The following is a 20,264-nucleotide window of genomic DNA, read 5'->3' on the forward strand; positions in this document are numbered from 1 at the left end:
AATGCTGGAGAAATTTCTAAAGGAATACCTGGAGGACTTTCGTTCAGGAATTACTGAAATAATTCTTAAAGGATTTTTTTTACTAGAGTACAGTGTGACTGTGATCTTTTATCCACCTGATCCACCTGTTCACATTTCGTAGCCCAGATAGTTCTCAATCAGTGTGGTGGTTATCCCGTCCTGCACAGTGTTGTAAAATGTCATTTGCATTTGTTTGTATAATTTTCACAGATCTTTTTTCAGAAGTTAGCTATTGATTCTTGATGTATGACGAACTTATAGCGCTTAAATGTGCCTACAACTTTGTCGAACAAGACATTGCTGTAAATATGTAATCTGGTGCGTGGGAGGCAATATGTCATTCAAATGACATCATGTCAAATGACACGTGACATTTGGGACAGTGTTCACTCTCCAGCCTTAAATGTTATATTTAGAGCAATGTACCCTTGAACAAGAATATAGCCCTACTCAAGCGTTATGAGTACATCTAAAATTATGATGTGAATTTTACTTCTGAAGAAAGTTATGAACAAATTAGTCAAATGACATGCAGATGACATTTTACAAGCCTGCCTGCAACAGGTCGCAGAGGTGTCTGCCCCCCGACACTGGGCCAGGCCTAGCGAGGCTTTCTTGTATGCTCATTAGAGTGATTCAAATTTTGACTTTTTCGCTTCCATATGCTTAATTGATGACATTTGCTATTTTAATAATCCTCTTAAATTTTTAGCTAGTTTGGTTGTAATTTGACTGAGCACGAGCAGTTTGAAGTTTGTATGAAATTTAATATGAAAACAGTAACTTTTGCAGAATACCTTTTCCCAACGTTCCCCATTAACCTCTAAAAATATATGAATACATTGGCAAGATAGGAAATTTATCACGGGAACCGATCGTCTTTGTTGCGAAACGATTTAATGCTGGCAAGAAAAGTTATTAATAAAATACTGAATCGTGGGAAAATCGATTTAACACGTAAAAGAATAACATCAATATCAATAATGAGCATTTTTGTTTTCTTTATAGCTTTACTTACAAAAGTCAAATCGCTTCGCAACAACAACTGACTTTCAATTTAGGAAGTGTTTTATGAAGTCGACGCGTTGATTATATTCAATTAGCTTATGGACCACCTCACGGAACGGTATTTCACATAATTAGCGATTTCCATAGTAATTTCTATACTAACTTCAAATGAGGCGTGCACATTCAAATTACATCCAAATTAGCTAAAAATGGAAGAAGTCTATTAAAACAGTAAATACAATCGTTTAAGCATAGGGGAGCCAAAAAGTCAAAATTTGAATCACTCTAATGCTCATCTATACATGGAAGAAATAAACTACCCAATAGTGAGTTTAATTCACCCAACCTCGAACATCCGTACGGGAAGCCAAAATTGAGTAAGTAGGGTCGAAGTAGTTTGCCTTTACTCCCATGTTAAAAAAAGTACCCAACGGAAAATTTATTGACCCAAATTTAAGTTTAATTCACTCAATTTCGACCTCAGGTAATAAAACTCAAAATTGGCTTCCCGTATTGAACTGGCGTCGTTGGATTGTTTGGCTCTTTTGTTTTTGACAACAAAAGAAAGAGTGGATGAAAGAGAAGAGAAAAAATAACTCAAAAGTAAGTTTAAAAATACTCAATTTTGGGTACTTTTTTTCTTCCGTGTACATTCGGTCCCTCACTCTGTGGGGATATTACGTGTAATACCCCCAAATCCCTTTCGCTTGCACCACATGGGGGTGTGCGGGTATCGCCCACACGCTGTGGAACCTACACAGGCTCCGTGTACTGCCTGGCTAATTGTTTCGCTTTGTTGTTAGGCATAATGGACGTTAGGCATAATGTACCTTAGGCATAATGGACGTTGGGCATAAAATGATCCAAAGAATAGCCTATGATATTTTTTTTTATTTAAGAGGTTTTAAATCTAGTTGTTCATTCACCTCACCTATGATATAAAGAAGGCAGAATTAAACCAAAAGTCTATTATGCCTAATATACATTATGCCTAACGTCCATTATGCCTAACGTGCATTATACCTAACGTGCTTATGCCTAACGCACTTATGCCTAACTTCGCGGACATGGAACATAGCTTCCAGTGGTTTTATTCCTAGAATGTCTTTAGTGTAAAACTTGTACCTCTGAGCATCCAGAAACTACATCACGCACATGAAGTGCTATTTGTCCTTCGAGCATCAGCTCACCATCCTCAGTGCTTCAACAAAAAGTTCACTTGATACGATTCGAGATTTATTTGCGCAGATAGGGGTGCAGTTCAGACGGTGGTCGGTCACTTTACGAATATTGGTGGTCACTTCGCCTTCCGCTAAGAAATTTTCTATTTGCAGTGGCTGCTGATTTTTTCGTTTTTATCACTATCACCGAAAATTTCGAACGCTTGTAGCATCGTACTTAGATGAAAAAAAAGACATTGAAAATCGCGATCAGACGGGAGTTGTTACGATTAATGTGCAAACAAATAGAAAAGTTTGGTATTTAATATCCAACATAAATAATACAAAAGCCGTGCCATATGCTTCATATGGATATGGAAACTTTGATGTTTTGTTAAAATAAAGGGATGGATACAAACCTCGAATGGTACTCGAATTTAAGAACTGGTTGATACAAACATTTCCATGTGTTTGCCAATAATGGAAATATTGACCAGTTCACATCACTGTTAATCAATAAATTATGCGAAATTATTTAAAGAAATTACTCTGGAGGGCTGATCATCTGTCTTGTGACGTTTTCGAATTTGAAAAAATGAACTTGTTTAACGTCAAAACAACAAAGTGGTAGTTACTAATCTCATATCCTTTTCTACAGAACGGCGGCACGTGTACAGCTAACGGCAACAATTACACCTGCACATGTCCACCAGGTACGGCTTTGCCCAACTGTGTCAGACTCATATCACCGTGCGCTGCAAATCCCTGCTTCAATGATGGAACCTGCACTCCATTCATCGGCCGTTACGTCTGCACTTGTTCGCCCGGATACACGGGCATGCGCTGTCAGAGTGTACTGCGGGCTTGTGGAGGCGTTCTGGAATCTGATTCTGGAAACTTGAGCTATCCGGTGGACAATGGCACGTACAATCATAATGCGCGGTGCGCGTGGTTGATTAAGACCAATCACACCAAAATTTTGAACATCACTTTCACGAAGTTCAATTTGGAGAATCCAATGCAAAATAAGGAATGCAAATACGATTGGCTGCAGGTAAGTAATTTTGAATGTTCGATGATCGTAAGTTATTACAGTTGTTTCAAATTTATTAGATCCATGATGGCAAAACTTCCGCTTCGCACAACATTGGTAGATTCTGCGGCAGCGCATTACCGAAGGGAGGCAGCATCACATCTACCCACAATTTTATGTATCTTTGGTTCCGATCTGACAACAGCACCGCCCTTGATGGATTTGAATTGCATTGGAACAGTATAGACCCGATTTGTGGAGGAGAGATAGCAGTTCAAAGTCATGGAGCAATAGCATCCCCAGGATCACCAGGAAAATATCCTCCAAATCGAGACTGCAAGTGGTATTTGAGCGCTCCCGCAGGAAAACGGTTACAGTTTCACTTTTTCACGATGCAGCTGGAGGCGCACGATTCATGCGAGTATGACTTCGTTCAAATCAGTGACGGTTTACAGGAAGAGGCATCAGTGCTGAAAAAGTATTGCAATACATCGCACCCGGAGCCATTGGTGACCCCGGGAAATGAAGCAACCGTGTACTTCCACTCAGACGAAGATGGTACTGATGCCGGATTCCAGATTAGCTATTCCGTTATCGAAGGCATTCCGGGATGCGGAGGTATTTTCACTAAAAACGAAGGAGAGATCGGTTCTCCGAGGCGTTACGAAGATAACAAGTATCCAAACAATTTGATGTGTGAATATTTAATCAACCTACCACAGGGAAGTCGGATCGAGGTTCGGTTCAACAGATTCCAGCTGGAAAGCAGCGAAACATGTAAATTCGATTATGTGGAAATGTTCGATGGAAGATCGGTGGATGATCCGTCTCTTGGAAAGTACTGCGGAGAACGATCACCAGCACCATTCCGCACTAACTCTAACAACTTGTTGATAAGGTTCCAATCAGATTGGTCACATTCCCATGGTGGTTTCTCTCTTACCTATAAACTGCTATGTGGAGGAGTATACACAGATCCAAGTGTTGAGATCACAAGCCCAGGATATCCGAAAACATACGGCTTGAATCAAAGATGTGACTATGTAATACAAGCTCCGTTGGGAAAAGCAGTCTTGTTGGATTTTCAGGACTTTGATGTCGAAGGAAATTCTTACCCCAATTGTGATTTGGACTTTGTTGATATATATGATAGCATTGAGGCTAGTAACAGTTCATTTATAGGACGCTACTGCAGTGCGAAGATTCCTCCGAGAGCAATTTCGTCTTTGAACGTGATGCTGATGCGATTTATATCCGATGCCTCAATTGGAGGCAAGGGATTTAAAGCAAATTTTACTTTTGTAAACGTGACTTGCGGAGGTGTAATCATGTCGGAGGACATCACGATAAGACCTCCATCGTTAGGAGATCAGGAAAGCTACATACCGGATGCTGACTGCCGGTGGGTCATTGTTGCTCCTAAAACTCATGCAATCCAGTTGACATGGAATAGTTTTGAATTGGAGAAGAGTAGTAATTGTGTGTACGACTTTGTGGAGGTTTACGATAACTCTTCAGTCTCAAAGCCGCTGGTGGGAAGATATTGTGGAACGTCGAAGCCGCCAGCGCTCACCAGCTCTGGAAACATAGTTATGATTCGTTTTAAAAGCGATAGCTCTAGCTCTAAAGATGGATTCAGTTTATCGTTCTTATTCCGAGATGTATCAAAGTGTAAGTTTAATGAACGTACCCGCTATTAGTATGCTCTCATTGAATTAACTCTTCATTTCAGTATGTGACGGCAATTTCTTTACATCAACCGGAGTTATTAAATCACCCAACTATCCCTCAGATTACCCTTCGAACAAAAACTGTGAATGGGTAATTACGGTTCCTATGGGGCAGCAGATTGAGCTCAACGTGAAAAACTTCACTATGGAAAAACATAGCGCGTGCCGATTTGACGGTTTGGAAATTCGAAATGGAGGAACGCCTAGTTCACCGTTGATAGGAAAGTTCTGTGGCTCTGATGACTTCAACGGGACAATTTCTTTCAGTAACAAGATGTACTTGAAATTCTACTCAGATGCATCACGGAACTACGGAGGTTTCTACATTGAGTGGGATGGTACTGCGACGGGTTGTGGTGGTGTGCTTACCTCGCCTAGGGGTTCAATCATTTCGCCAAACTACCCCGAATCGTATGGCAACAATGCCCAATGTGGCTGGCGCATCACTGTTAGCGCTGGATCGGCAATACACATAGTTTTTATAGACATCGACATGGAAAGTGTCGCTAACTGTCGTTACGATCATCTGGAGGTTTTCGACGGTCGTGACGTAGCTGGTAAAAGTTTGGGCAAGTTCTGTGCCGTCGACACTGATCCGATTCAACTGGATACCGAGGACAACCATGCTTTTATTAAAATGCGAAGCGACGACACTAATCAAGGCCGAGGGTTCCATCTTAAATACAATATTTTGTGTAAACGAAACGTTACTGGATTTAATGGCGTTATTGAATCTCCCAATTTCCCCGATAGATATCCCGGTGGGACGGAATGCTTATGGACTATTTCAGTGCCAATCGGGAACAAGATCGATATAGAGTTTTCTCATTTTGAATTAGAAAATGGCATGATATTTAATAGTGATCAGACTCATGTTTGCCATTTCGATTATGTCGAAATCAGTGAGCCAGATGATGAGCAAAATGTGCCGAAAAAGTATTGCAATGATATGCCCGCCAAAATGACATCAAAAGGATCGACTGTACAAATCGGATTCAAGTCGGACTCGAGCGGAGAGAATATCGGCTTCAGACTTGAATGGCAGATCAATGGATGTGGAGGTGTGCTGACGAGACCGACCGGCTCGTTCGCCACACCAAATTATCCTAACGAGTATCCTACCAACACGCAATGTCTCTGGACCATCGTGGTACCACCAGGAAGCGCGATAGAAGTGACAGTATCCAACTTCAATATGGAATCATCTAGCAACTGTCGATTTGATGGACTAACAATATCGAATTCCGAAGATTTCACACAAATAATAAGTACATTCTGCCACACGCAAAAAGAACCGGTCAAGTTGACAAGCGCGAGCCACAAACTGTATGTCAAATTTTTCAGTGATCAGACTTATACATATAAAGGATTCACAGCATATTACCGAACCATTCCGGCAAGTGAGTTTAACGAGTTTTTTTTATGAAGAATCAATTGTCAGAATTTTTTTCATTTCACAGAATGCGGTGGACTCTTAACCGCCCATCAAGGCTACTTGTATTCGCCTAACTATCCGAAGAACTATCCAGCAAACCAGTCGTGCGAGTGGGTGATACAAACCGATTTTGCGTACACGTTGCAGTTTAATTTGGAAGACATTGGCATTGTTAAGAGTCCAAACTGCTCACAGGACGTTCTACAGGTCTACGACGGCTTGGTACGAGATAAAAGGAAGCTACTTATGTCAGTTTGCGATAGTGAGACAAACGTGACTTCCGTAGAGTCGCGTAGCAATCAACTGTTAGTGACTTTCACCTCAGATGTAGCGTTCGAAGCGAAGGGCTTCAGGGCAAACTATTCGATTGTAAGTATGAGATTTTTCTTTAATTTAAGGAATTATAAGAAAAGTGGTTGATCTAACCTATCATTAAATTTCTAATTACCATTTTTATCATTTGTTATTGAGGGTTTTCTATGCCGTCGTTGGGGGTGACAATGGGTCAAATGGGGTTGAGAATGGGTCACTGTTTCAACCACTCACAATGCTTGTAGAATAGATTGAATGTATCTGAGGGCAAGAAGACTAAAATATAAGAGACTTTTTTCAACGATTTTGTCCTACGACTTCCAGAATGCCGGTGAGAGCGATGACCCATTCTCATCCCCCAGACCCATTGTCACCCCCGATGGCGATGCTTAAATTTGTATTCCATGGGACAAGCTCATCGATACAATTTTTCCAGGAAATCGAGAATCTTTATTCTCAAAATGATCTTAACGTGAACCGAAAACGATTTTGCTACTTGTCGCTTCGCAAAAAGTCATTTAGCCGAATTGGTCATTCGGCCGAATAGGTCATTTGACCGAAACGTTTGTTTAACAGAAAGGGCCATTTGGCCGAAAAAGTCGTTTGGTCTTAATGGTCGTTTGAAAAAAAAACACTGTGAAAATTAAAAAGTGAGAAATGAGGAGCGAGAGTGAGGCCTTTCACTTCTAACTTCACCCTTTAAACAGTGAGAATAAATAAATGAGTAATGAGGAGTGAGAAATAAGAATTGAGAGGTTTGAGTACTTACTTCTCATTCCTCATTTCTCACATCTCATTGCGAAAACGGAGATGTGTGAAATGAGATGTGAGAAATGATGAGTGAGAAGAGAAAAGTGAGACGTCTCACTTCTTACTTCTCATTTCTCGCTGTGAAAGTGAGTAGTGTGAAGTGGGAAGTATGACTACTAACTTCGCACTTCTCACATTGGACATTGAGAAGTAAGAAATGAGGATTGAGAAGTGACAAATTCACTTCTTATTTCACACTCTTCACTTTTCACTGTGAAAAGTGAGAAACGATGGCTGAAAAATTCTCATTTTTCACTCCTTATTTCATACTTCTCATTTCTCACTTCTCGTGGTGACTAGTGAGAAGCGGGATGTGGGTAGAGAGACATCATACTTCTCACATTATTTCTAACTTCTTACTTCTCACCACAAGAAATGCGAAGGGAGACCCCTCTCTTTTCATCTATTATTTTTGACTTCTGATTCCTTACTTTTCGCAGTAAGAAATAAGAAATGATGATTGAGAAGTGTGAAGTGAACTGTCAAATAACCTATTCGGCTGAACGACTTATTCGGATGAATGACCTACTCGGCAATATGAGCTATCCCGTAAAACGACCTCTTCGATCGAATGACCTATTCGGCTACATGACCTATTTGGCCAAATGTCCTATTCGACCGTAGGACCTGTTTTTCCAAATGACTTTCGGTCAGATGGGTTTCAGCCTAATGGTTTCTTCAGTCAAGTGGCATTCAGCCAAATGACTTTCGGCCGAACGGTCCTTGCCATAGTCCACCGGTGCGACGCGCGTTCGAAACGGAGGAAATATTCTCCCCAATTCCCTGCCAACCATATCAGCTACATGGATCAATTTATTGATAAAACCGTTACTTGGCATAGAAACCTCAAATCTATTAATTATAGATGCACCAGGTGCCTATTCGAATACTTAATCAATAGCAACAGCTGTGGTAGGATGCGATGTTATTCTCTTTAAACTTAAAACTTTGCTCAATAATTCATATGCATGAATAGACTTAACGTAAACTCGATCCAAATTCCACGTTTACCCTTTTACGTCCAGCTCCACAAACTTCAGTCTGTAGCATTTGTTTCAATTATAGAACTGTGGAGGCCGCATCAACGTGACACGGACTGGGATGATATCGCTGGAGAACACCTACAAAATCAAATCGGAAAACTGCACATGGATCCTCGTTGCCGAACAGCCAACGCAACACGTGACTCTTCAGGTGATGCACATGAACATTGTGGAGGTGGAAGGAGCTTGTTTGGCGAGCTTGACGGTGCACGACGGAGACGGAATTGACGCACCGGTAAGGTACAACGGATGTGGGAGCAAAAATCCATCGGCGATCGTTAGCTACGGTAGCTCACTGACGGTGCACATTACGTCGGAGGACTACAATTTGTTCAATTTACTGGGCATGCAGTTCGTTGCGAGTTATTCCGTGTTGGATAATGGTTAGTAAACACAATATTTATTACTGTTCCGTAAACCAAGGGGTTGGTGAGCATTAGCAATATTACGTTTGGCATTTGACTGTGGCTCTATGCCACACTGACTGTTCTCCTTTGAATATTCTTCTTTCCCGTGGGAAATACAAATTCCCATATAAATATAAATCGTTCTTGAATCATAAAGGGGATCGATGAAATTTTGTCAAAACATATGCTACATGGGAATCAGTAACCCTGTTTATATTTCTGAAGTCAATAAGTTTTTTTGTTGTGCCTTTGCGGGATGTGCACGCAAAAAAAGCATTCATGAATTCGTGAACTAACGAGTTCATGGTGTATTTTTTCAGGAACAACAGTCACGGATTCGGGAATACAATCACGTTTTCTGGAACGTTCTGGAAAACGTGACCGGTGTTCCCAAATCCATGAATTAAATCACGGTGTATTTTTACTGATTCATGAATTCCGGAACGCTTTTTTGCGAGCGTTGAGCTTATAATGGATCTTGTGTGTTTCATGAGAATACAATAACTGTTCCATCTTCTCCTTTTCGTGAGGAGTTTCTTCTACTAAAAGAGGTGGGTCTGGTGTCTTCGATTTCGTCTATAGTGTTCTACGTTCGGCCGGGTCCCTTGCTGCAGCGCGAATGTCCACCCTGCTCCCATCTCCTCCAGAATCGGATTGTACTCTCTCCGTCGAGTTCGTCCCACATACCGAAAGATGCTCTATGCTGCGTTGGTAATGGCTGCTTTGACTGTGCTCTGGCAGTCCTCAAGAGGGGCCTTATTGAGTTTGAGTGGTCGTCCGAATCGAACTCCCCCTCCTGGCCGAACTGAGTGTTTAAAACTTCTAAAATAGTTTTGGCGTCGTTCCTTAAGCAGCTGTAATACTCACGTTTGAGCTTCACGTTAACGTTTGAGCGTCGTTAACATCATCAGTGCGTCCGCAGTGTGGGCTAAGGAGGTTGATTATGAGTTGTAGAACTAACTTTGATCCTCATCCTGCACAATCTCTCAATGATCGGCCACCACCTGATCATGCGTCACTGCATATCGCCTATCACTGTGGAAGCTGTTCCCAGCTCATCTGTGTAGCTGCAGTTCGGCTTATGTGGTATGATTACCTCTAAATGATCTCACCAGCATTGCATTTGTTCCTCCAAACAAACCTCCTACAGCGCTACGATGCTGACCTCTGTTCCTGTAAGGATCTCGTCAACTCGTACGACGACGAATTTATTGTACCGGCGGGTGTCCTACGAAAGGCGGAAACACTAAAGGCGGAAAACACATAAGGCGGAATACGAAAGGAAAGGCAGAATGAACGAAAGGCGAAATGATACAAAAGGCGGAATCACAAAAGGCATAAGGTAGAATTGCATTAGATTAGGGTGTTTTAACTTATGCGGACATTTTGAATCAACAGATCAAATGGTGTGATTCTCCTTTCACTATAAAAAGATATACTTTGGTCGTTGATCGGCCAGATGCATGTTTTCTTGTTGTTTAGTGTGGAGACTTTCCGTAGCTATGGCTTTGTACGGAGCATATCATGCTGAAGGTGACTGACATGGAATATCTATACGGTCTGTTTTGGGTTGCAAATTTTCTCGCCTTTCCGAAGCATGTAAATCGTACACTTATTAACTCTGGTTGTGCTTAATAGATACTAAGCTAACAAACTGTTAGTATTTAAGTTGTGAGATGAGATTTCAATAGATAGAAAGGGGCTACCCCGTTTGGCATAAAGTAATTTGATATTAAGCCGTTTGGCATAATGGTCATTTGGCATAATGTTCGTTTGGCATAACGCAATGAAAATGATCTTATTTTCAATAATCATATTCTTTACGCAACTTAAAACTGGACTTCAACATAGACTTCTTGATATTTACAATGAAGAAGGCAAGATGCATGCTTTCAAAGAAGGTATCATCAACTCTTTTGAGCTTTTGATGAGCTTTTATCCAGAGCAATCGCGTATATTTAAAGAAGGAATGATCTCCTCCCTTTTTGCATTGCACCGAGCAAATGCGTGCGTTAAAAGAAGGCATAAGCGTAATATAAAAGGAGGCATCATCAACTCTGTTGCATTATCCTGAGCAATCGCGTAATTTAAAAGAAGGAATGATCTCCCCTTTTGCATTGCTCCGTGCTTTAAAAGAAGGCATCATCAACTCTTTTACATTATCCCGAGCTATTGCGTAATTTGAAAGAAAGAATAGTCTCCCCTCCCCTTTCGCATTGTACCGAGCAAACGCGTGCTTTAAAAGAAAGCCCACATCACGCGTTTCGCCTTATCTCGAGCGACCGTTTGATTTAAAAAAGTTATGCGAACGAAAATTCAATAAAATAGAATTACTTTTACTTTCACTTTTTGGGGAATAATACGTTCTGAGGAATGGTCTCCTTGGAATTAGTAAATATATTCTGGGAAAAAGATTCAAATGGAATACGTTTTTCGACAGACAGTTTTCTGGAAAATGGAAAAGAACCTAAATCCAATCGTTGATACGAATCTGGGTGGTGCGAATAGAATCGATTTGGTTTGGTTGTCAAACTGAAGCCAAAATTTTCTTTTGTGCCGGAGCCAAACATTGAAGATTTGTAAAAAATATTTTCACATTATATTTCGAGTGGAAAATTAGCAGGAATGCAACTAAAAAGCACTCGTAACGAAACTTCACGAGATTCAGCAGCTGATTGGAGCAGGAATGTATGTAAACCAAAGTTATGTAGAGTCTCGTGCATTTGTTGCGCCCTCATGCAGCATGGAAAGAGAAATTCGAAGAGCGGGAAATGTTTGACAGCCAAAGAACAAGGAAGTTTTTTTTTTTCAAAATATATTCCTCTACTCGTTTAAGAGCAAAAAAGTGACTCTATCCGCAACACCCAAATACGAATATCAATTATTAAAGTGTAGCCATCTAAACTGAAAGAACAGCCTATGTGCAGTAAAAGAAAAAAATATATTGGGAGCTCCATAAATTATGTAAAGCTTAGAGGGGGAAGGGGGTTGAGCGAAATGTGACGATGTTTCATATAAAAAGGTGACATAGGGGGGAGGGGGGTTGAATGTAATCGTTTTAAGCGTAACGTAATTAATGGATATTCCCATATTGTAATTATAATTTATATAAATGCCAATAATAACTATTCTGAAAGAATTGTAATTTTTCTGATTATATATTATTTGTAATCAATTATGTCAAACGGCCATTATGCCAAACAACTATTATGCCAAACTAGTTTATTTGTAGACGCAGTAGCGTCCACGGCAAGTGTTTTTTTTGCGATATAAACGGTTCATTAATTCATGCATTAAAAAAATCAAAATGTTCAACGTCTGTCGTCTGTGATTTTTTCATCAAATGCTGTTTCTGGTTGTCTAAGATTGTCACTGGTTTTGTTTTCCGCATCTGATAGTAAAAAAGAATTGAAGTGTCAAATATTTTATTTTTTGTTAGAATTTCCCCGCGTGCTGCGTCTGTTTGGCTAGTCACCGGACAGACAAACAGGGCTACAGTATACCCCCGCTGATCCGACAAATGTATGGCCGGACTATCGGGATTTCTCTCGTTAATCCGACTGTCAATTCCATACAAATGAACCAAAACAAAATAACAGCACACATTTGAAAACTGACAGCATTATGTATTTAAATGGGTGTTGATACTTTTTAATCCGGAAAATTCCGAATTAGCGAGATCCGGACTAACGAGTCGTCAGATTAACGAGGTCCGGATAAGCGGGGGGACACTGTATTATATATAGTATGATATGATATATTATTGTATGCCAAACGGCGTACCTCGATAGAAAGTTGAAAAAAAATACGGAGGGGCGTGCTTTTAAAGAAGGAATCATATCCTCCTTCAACTTAGAACGGGCAGATGCGAGCCTTCAAATAATGAAATATGTCCTTCTTTATCTCAAGTATGAAGATGGAGCGTAGTGTTAGGTAACGTATTATAATCAATGTATTTAACTCTTATACTATATAAAAAAAGCAGGCGCCTGTGTAAAACTAAGGAATTACTGAATTCTGCCTTTTGAAATTCCGCCTTTCGTATTTCCGCCTTTTGTAATTACGCCTTATGATATATTCCGCCTTTTGTTACAAGTATAAGAACGTCTGCCTTTCGAGATTCTGCCTTTTGTGATTCCGCCTTCCGTGTTTCCGCCTTTTGTTAGAGTCCCCAAATCTAATTCATGCCCAGACGGTACTTGAATCGGTCTATGGGACCAGTTGACTAATAGGGAAGGTATGATATACTTATACTGACTTCAGAGTCCGAGCACAAATTCCATGCGCTGTTTTGAGGTGGATATGCGCAACTTGTAGCAAATTCTACTGTGTGTCTACTGTTCACTCAAGCTTTTTGAACTTATAGCACTTCAGCCACCTCATGGCCTTCCATTCGCAAGCTGCACACATCTTTACTGGTTTGAAGGCATATCCGGTTATTGGTTTCGAAGACGAAACTGCTATTGTTGGGTGTGCTTGAATTCTGGCCTTCAATCTTGGCCAATCAGTCACTCAGCTACTCGATGGCCCTGGAAGCTCAAAGCTGACCTCACTAGCAGCGCTTAGTTTAGCCATGAACTCGCCAAAGGTTGAAACCGCACTGTATTTGATAGTTGGCCCAGTACATTCTCATTGTCACTAGCTGGGGTTTCCCTATTGCACTGTACCGAATAGGGGTGCTGGATGTGGCCAACTTCTGGATACTTCTGTGGCATATGAACGCATGCTTATGAAGTTAGGCCGAAGAATTGCTAGAGGGCAAGAGTCTGTCAACATGCGGAACGGATGCAGTTTTCTCGACAATGTCATGTATTGTTAGAAGAGCTCTCGGATGGTAGCCGTTAAATTCGTTAATAGTCGATTCGGCTCCGGAATGTATTCTGCCACCATTAAGCTGGTGGGAAGAACCATACCCAGATGATTATGCGATATCTTTAATCTTACGGTCGAAGTGAGGTTGTTTCAGATGAGTCCGCCTTTTTTATGGGCACTTCGATGATTACTAATAACACATAATTTGGGGTTAGAGGACCCAATTTAGCTGGGGAATCAATTTGACTACCCAGGGTTCGGTCTTCCCTTGGATGGAATAGATCGCCAACTAGTTCGAGATTTTACTCGGTAGCTTGGCACAGAGTCTACGCTACTACGTTCGGAAATCTGCAGTATCAATAATTCTTTTTTTCTCTCCAGCGACTCTCTAGTGTGCATTTTTTAACTTCCATGGTTCATGGCCGCAAAGGACGACTGGAATCCACGATATGTATAGAGCTAGTTTTTCCGTATCTGTAAGCTGCAAGACTTTAGCTGGCTACGCAGACCGTAGAAAGGGTGTCAGGGTTTTGCCAAACGCCGTTTTGCCGAGCGCCATTTGAAAAATGCCAAACGCCGTTTTGCTGAGCGCCATTTTGCTGAATGCCGTTTGGCCGAATAATTAAAAAAAAAATGAATTCAGATTACGAGTAGTGAAGAGTGAGAAATAAGAAGTGCGTAATGAGAAGTAGGAAGTGAGAAGTAAGAAGTGAAAAGTGGAAAAGGGAAAGGGAACTGAGAACAGAGAAATTATTCCTTCAATCCTAAGCTCAAAATGAATTTAGCGTTCCAAAACTACTCTTTGACTACATATTAGGTCTTGTCCCGCATTTGTATTTGGGCCCGCTGTGCTTTTTTTATCGTCCAAAGCGCGATTCTCCACAGTTAGCATATGCCTCCGGGCGTGCATAATCGCATCGCTTACCGAAGTGAGTCCAGATAAATTATCCTTTGTAACTAAAACAATATTCTATCCCGAAACAATCGTGGCGATGCAGGGGTATACTCAGTCTTTAGTAGCAATGTCGTTGCCACCAGAGGCCGATAGTAATAGAAATTTGGGACCGAAAGTTGAGCTGAGTCGGCCACACCTCGCGTAGGGTCGGATACGAAATCTGTAAACAAGCGCTAGACTGGAACCCAGCAGGACATCGCAGCAAAGGCAGAGGCTCATGGTGGCGAAGCCTCAATGAAGAAATAAAAAAAGTCGACCGAAATCTAACCTGGCACCAGGTTAAAGCAATATCGGACATCGCTTAGGATGGAGATCTTCCTTCTTTCTTCCTGCTTCCTTTTTCCATCTTTCACTTATCACTTATCACGTCCAATAACTTCACAATACTCATTTATCATTTGTCACTTTGCACTTCTTGCTTCCTACTACACACTTCTCACTACTTACTTCGTACATCTAACTTCTCACTTCACACAACTAATAAGGGAACGTATTTCAACTGTTCGGTCAATCAGCATTCGGCTGGCGTCAGCATTCCGCCAAACGATATTCGGCCAAACGGCTTTCAGCCAAATGACCCTGAACCGTAGAAAGTCCTACTTGCAGCATCAACACCTATTTTCACCTCGAGGCTAACATCATTATCACATGCAACGAGTGTTCCAAGATATATGAATTTGTCGACTACTTCAAACCGCATCCCATCCATTTCTACCTCGGGATCAATACTGTTAACTGCCCCGTTCTCTGCCAGGCACCAGGTACTTAGTTTTGACAGAGTTTATGATCAGTCCTATTCTTTCAGTCTTCCGTTTAAAAGGCACGAAAGCCTCTTTCACTGCTCTGCGATCTACACCAGCGGTTCTCAACTTGGGGTACATGTACCCCTGGGGGTTCCTTCGCCGGGCCCAGGGGGTATTATTTATTTATTTAATCAGACTAAGGCCGAAGTGGCCTGTGCGGTATATAAGAGTCTTCTCCATTCGGCTCGGTCCATGGCTACACGTCGCCAACCACGCAGTCTACGGAGGGTCCGCAAGTCATCTTCCACCTGATCGATCCACCTTGCCCGCTGCGCACCTCGCCTTCTTGTGCCCGTCGGATCGTTGTCGAGAACCATTTTCACCGGGTTACTGTCCGACATTCTGGCTACGTGCCCGGCCCATCGCAGTCGTCCGATTTTCGCGGTGTGAACGATGGATGGTTCTCCCAACAGCTGATGCAATTCGTGGTTCATTCGCCTCCTCCACGTACCGTCCGCCATCTGCACCCCACCATAGATGGTACGCAGCACTTTCCTTTCGAAAACTCCAAGTGCGGTACCTTGGACAAAAATGCGTAATGGCGGATGAAGTACAATTTTATTCAAAACTTATTGGTAAAGTTTTTACAATTTCGTATTTTTTTATTTCAAAACTTTGTCTTGTACATAATATGCATGGCGATATGTAAATCATGGCCTATTAAATCCTGCCCTCTACAACCAGTACAATGGATAGAGGGCTGTGGGACAAAAGATCAAAAGGGCAAAACCTCGAATGAACGAATTTTCAAAATCTTCTGTGAAATCTACCTGATCAAAACTGCATGTTGAATAATATGTTAAGAATATGGTTCTAATTCAACTAAAATCAAGAGTTTCAGATTCAGAAGCCTCCATTTGAGAGACATGAAGACTGAAGCTAAGCTGCTTCGTTGCAAGAAAATTGGAAGCACCCTTCTACGCTTCTCGAAAGCCTCCTTCCAAGCAGTTCGGAGTACTCCTTTTAACAGGTTCAGAATCTTTTTTTTTTTTTCAAGGGGCCCGGAAGCCTCATTTCAAGTGACCCGGAAGCCTCATTTTAAGAGGTTCGGAAACTTTCTTTCAAGAAGCCCGGACTCCTTCTTTTAAGCTCTTTCCTATAAACTTTCTTGTTTTTTCTGCTTCTTTTAAAAGCCTCAGAAGGATCTTCTCAAAGAGATTGGAAGACATTTTTCAACAGGCTCGAAAGCCTTCTTTTAAAAGGCTCGGAACCACACTTTTAAGAGGCTCAGAAGCCCTCCCTTAAAGCGGCTCGGATTTCTTCTTTCAAGAGGCTTGGAAGTGTCAATTTAAGATACTCCGAAGCCTCTTTTAAATGGCGTGGAAGCCTTCTTTTAAACACTCAGAAGACTCCTTAACAGCACAAATCTTACTACTTTGGTTGCAGCAGCCTCTTTTCCATAAGCTTGGAAGCCTTCTTTTAAAATACTCGGAACTCTTTTTAAAAGTCTCGGAAGTCTCCTTTCAAGAGGCTCGGAAGCCCCCTTTCGAGTGGTTCGGAAGCCTCCTTTCAAAAGGCTTGGCCTCCCGTTAGGAGGCTCGGATGTATTCCTTCAAGAGGCTTGGAAGCGTCCATTCAAAATTCTCCTTCTTTTAAGTGGCTAAAAAGCCGCCATTCAATAGGCTCGGAAGACTCTTTTCACGAGGCTTGGAAGCCTCCTTTCAAGAGCTTGAAAACCTCCTATCAAGATTCTCGGAATTCTTTTTTAATAGGCTTGGTATTTTCAAAAGGGCTCGGAAGTGTCCTTTCAAGATACTCAGAATCCTCCATTCAAGATACTCAGAAGCCTTCTTCCAAGTGACCTTTCGGAGGCTTTCCATTAAATGGCTCGTAAGGTCTTTCAAGAGGCTCGGAAGCCTCCCTCGAAGGTGTTCAAAAACATTCTTTCAAGAGACTTGGAACCCTCTCTTCAAGGGGCTCGGAATTCTTTTTCCAAGAGGCTTGGAAGCATACTTTCAAGCAGCTCATAGGCGTCCTTTCCAGATGCTCGGAAGCCTCCTTTAGAGTGGCTCGAAAACTGCCTTTCAAGAAACTCGGAAGCCTTTCTTCAAGAGGCTCGGAAGAAGCGCGGAATCCAACTTTCAAGAGGCTCAGAAGCCTCTTCTCAATGCGCTCGGATGCCTTCAATAGAAAAAAAAATCTGTGGGGGCTCGATGTATGAACTTAATTTGAATTGAGGAATTTAAAAAAAAATGAAAATTTCAGATATTGTTTATGAAGAGCCATATATTCCGTTAGTTTTCGGGTCAATTTTTCTTATATCTTAAGAGTTACGATTATTTTCAGTTACAACGAAAAACATAGGTGGTACCTCATTAATGTTAAAGTTCGAAGGGGTACCTCTCAAGAAAAAGGTTGAGAACCGCTGATCTACACCAATGATGTCGATGTCATCCGCAACGCCAAAGAGCATATGAGACTTGTTGATGATGGTTCCGTTTCTTTGCACACCAGATCTTCGAATCGCACCTTTCATAGCTACGTCAAATAGCAGATTAGAGAGCGCATCGTTTTGCTTCAATCCATCTAACGTCACAAACGACGCTTTTTCGACTCATTCACAATGGTCGGAAAATGACGAAATTTGGCCAAAACTAATTTCAACATTTTTTTTGCTAGATTTTCTTATCTGGGTCCCATATAGAGGGAATAAAATGTTTTAAAGTAATATTTAGCCCATTTTACGGGATATTGGAGCCCTGTTCACAAAAAAAAAACAATTTTTATGGACATTTGAAGAAAATATATTTTAGATATACAAAAAGAGCTAATAATGTATTTCTGCATGTATATATGTATGTATATATGAATTTATACACTGTGTATTGATGTGCGTAGTTTTGTTAGCATGTGCCTGTACAAATGAGCATAAAACTTGCTTCATTCGATTCGAACACAAAAGAAAATGTTTTCAGCTTATTCCTGTGTCTCTCTTTAAAAAAAAATGAGCCTACTAGGTTAACGCGTTCAAAAATTATGTTCAAAATGCTACATTTTCATAAAGTGTATATGAAAAACACATTTGTGGCACATATACCCATCCGATTTGTTCGTAATAAGTTTTATATGACAGGGATTTTAGCATTGAGTGCAAATAAACGTGAATGGTGTGACATATCCACCTATCAGTGTTTTTTTACTAGTCTTATAATAAAATACCTCGAATTAGACATTTTTTCAAATAGCTCAAATTTGGAAATGTGCAAATATGGACGAACTTTCTCGACGCTCCCTGAAAGGTCTTATGGTTCTCTGTAACGTGGTACATGTGAAGTAGTGGCGACATGCGTTGAAAAAAGACTTTTTTCATTGTTAAAATTGTCGAATTTTTAGAAATTTCCAATCAAGTGGCTAAAAACAAGAAAAGCATTTTTTATAAATGTGAAATGTGCCATGAGAAGGTTTCAGTATGACTATTAATAGAACATTTCATACGGTGTAGATATCTGTTTTTTACGCATTTTTGGAATTTAAATTTTTTCACATTTCTACTAGGGCCACTTTGACGGCTCTAACAACAAAGAAAACCATTTTCAAATTAGTTTTGAATCAGTGCGCATGAAAACATAGTTTACTTACTTTTTAATGAGATCAAAAAAAAGTATACAATCTGCGAAATCATGTTTTGGTAGTTTTGGCTCCCCATCATACCAGCCGTTCCTTTGGTTTCCTTGTGTGGTACCAAGGGCTGATGTATCGCCTACTTGTTGCCTCAGTGCGTTCAAATTTTCTCTTCTCTGAGTTCTAAAGAGTTTTAGTTGGACGATTGCTCTAAACTATATCTTCCAGCTAACGGTAATACTTATTGCATATTAATCTGAAAACTACTCCTCACAACATAATCAAAGCAAAAATAAGGTGCGAGCCGGGAGTCCCTGAGGTCGTACCAATTGAATACCTAGCAGTAGAGAGATTTCCTAGCGTAAGATAACGGACAGGACATTCACACAACACCCAATGGACCAGTGGAGGATCTTCCGCTTTATGAAAAGTATGGGACGCCAATTACGCTTAGAACGACTGACATCGCTAACCAAAAGGCATGGTATGTAAAAACTCTTTTGCTTTCCTTCATCTATTTCAGCATGCGGAGGCGAGTTGACTTCCTTTTCCGGTGAATTTGCATCGCCCAACTATCCGAACTCATACCCAATGAACATCGAGTGCATCTGGACGGTGAAGGCATCGCCAGGAAATACCGTTCAGCTGTATTTCCAGTCTTTGGATATGCTGCAATCGGAAAATTGCAACATCGATTACCTGGAAATAAGGGAAACTTCCGGCAGCGGTAAACTGATTGGGGATTTTTGTGGCAAAGAGTCTCCGACCAATATGACGTCGGCAAATAGTTTTTGGATCAAGTTCCAAGTTGGCAATCAAGGCGTTGCGAAGGGTTTCTTAGCTGAGTACTCGTACAGTATGTATTAACGTGACTAACCATAAAATGTATTGTAAAACGAGTAATCTTTTGTAGACATGTTCAGTGAAGTCAGTGGTAGAGGAGGTGTAATAACGTCGCCCATGTTCCCTCGCGACTACGCTCGGAATGAGGTTCATAGTTGGAGAATCATTGTAGATGTGGGATCTGTTATTTCGATGAAATTCACTGTTTTCGAAATAGATGCTAAGTTCATAGATACTTGCGAAGGACAACTAGAGGTATTTATTTTATTTTTTTATTTTTTTTTTCAAGATATGCATTTCATTTCAATATTGTTTGTTTACTTATTATCAG

General features: G+C 40.9%; 1 protein-coding gene across 1 annotated transcript in view; it reads left to right on the forward strand.

The window, feature by feature from the left end:
* The window catches only part of LOC134211003 (cubilin homolog), a 67,042-nt gene that overhangs the window by 26,035 nt on the left and 20,743 nt on the right, over positions 1 to 20,264 (forward strand). Inside the window, exons 5-11 of the mRNA XM_062687508.1 lie at positions 2,848 to 3,243; positions 3,303 to 4,893; positions 4,955 to 6,352; positions 6,413 to 6,756; positions 8,575 to 8,935; positions 19,614 to 19,946; positions 20,004 to 20,188. Coding sequence (XP_062543492.1) covers positions 2,848 to 3,243; positions 3,303 to 4,893; positions 4,955 to 6,352; positions 6,413 to 6,756; positions 8,575 to 8,935; positions 19,614 to 19,946; positions 20,004 to 20,188 — 4,608 coding nt within the window. The remainder of the gene's footprint in view (positions 1 to 2,847; positions 3,244 to 3,302; positions 4,894 to 4,954; positions 6,353 to 6,412; positions 6,757 to 8,574; positions 8,936 to 19,613; positions 19,947 to 20,003; positions 20,189 to 20,264) is intronic.

This window comes from Armigeres subalbatus, chromosome 2 (assembly GCF_024139115.2).
Source record: "Armigeres subalbatus isolate Guangzhou_Male chromosome 2, GZ_Asu_2, whole genome shotgun sequence".
NCBI lineage: Eukaryota > Metazoa > Arthropoda > Insecta > Diptera > Culicidae > Armigeres > Armigeres subalbatus.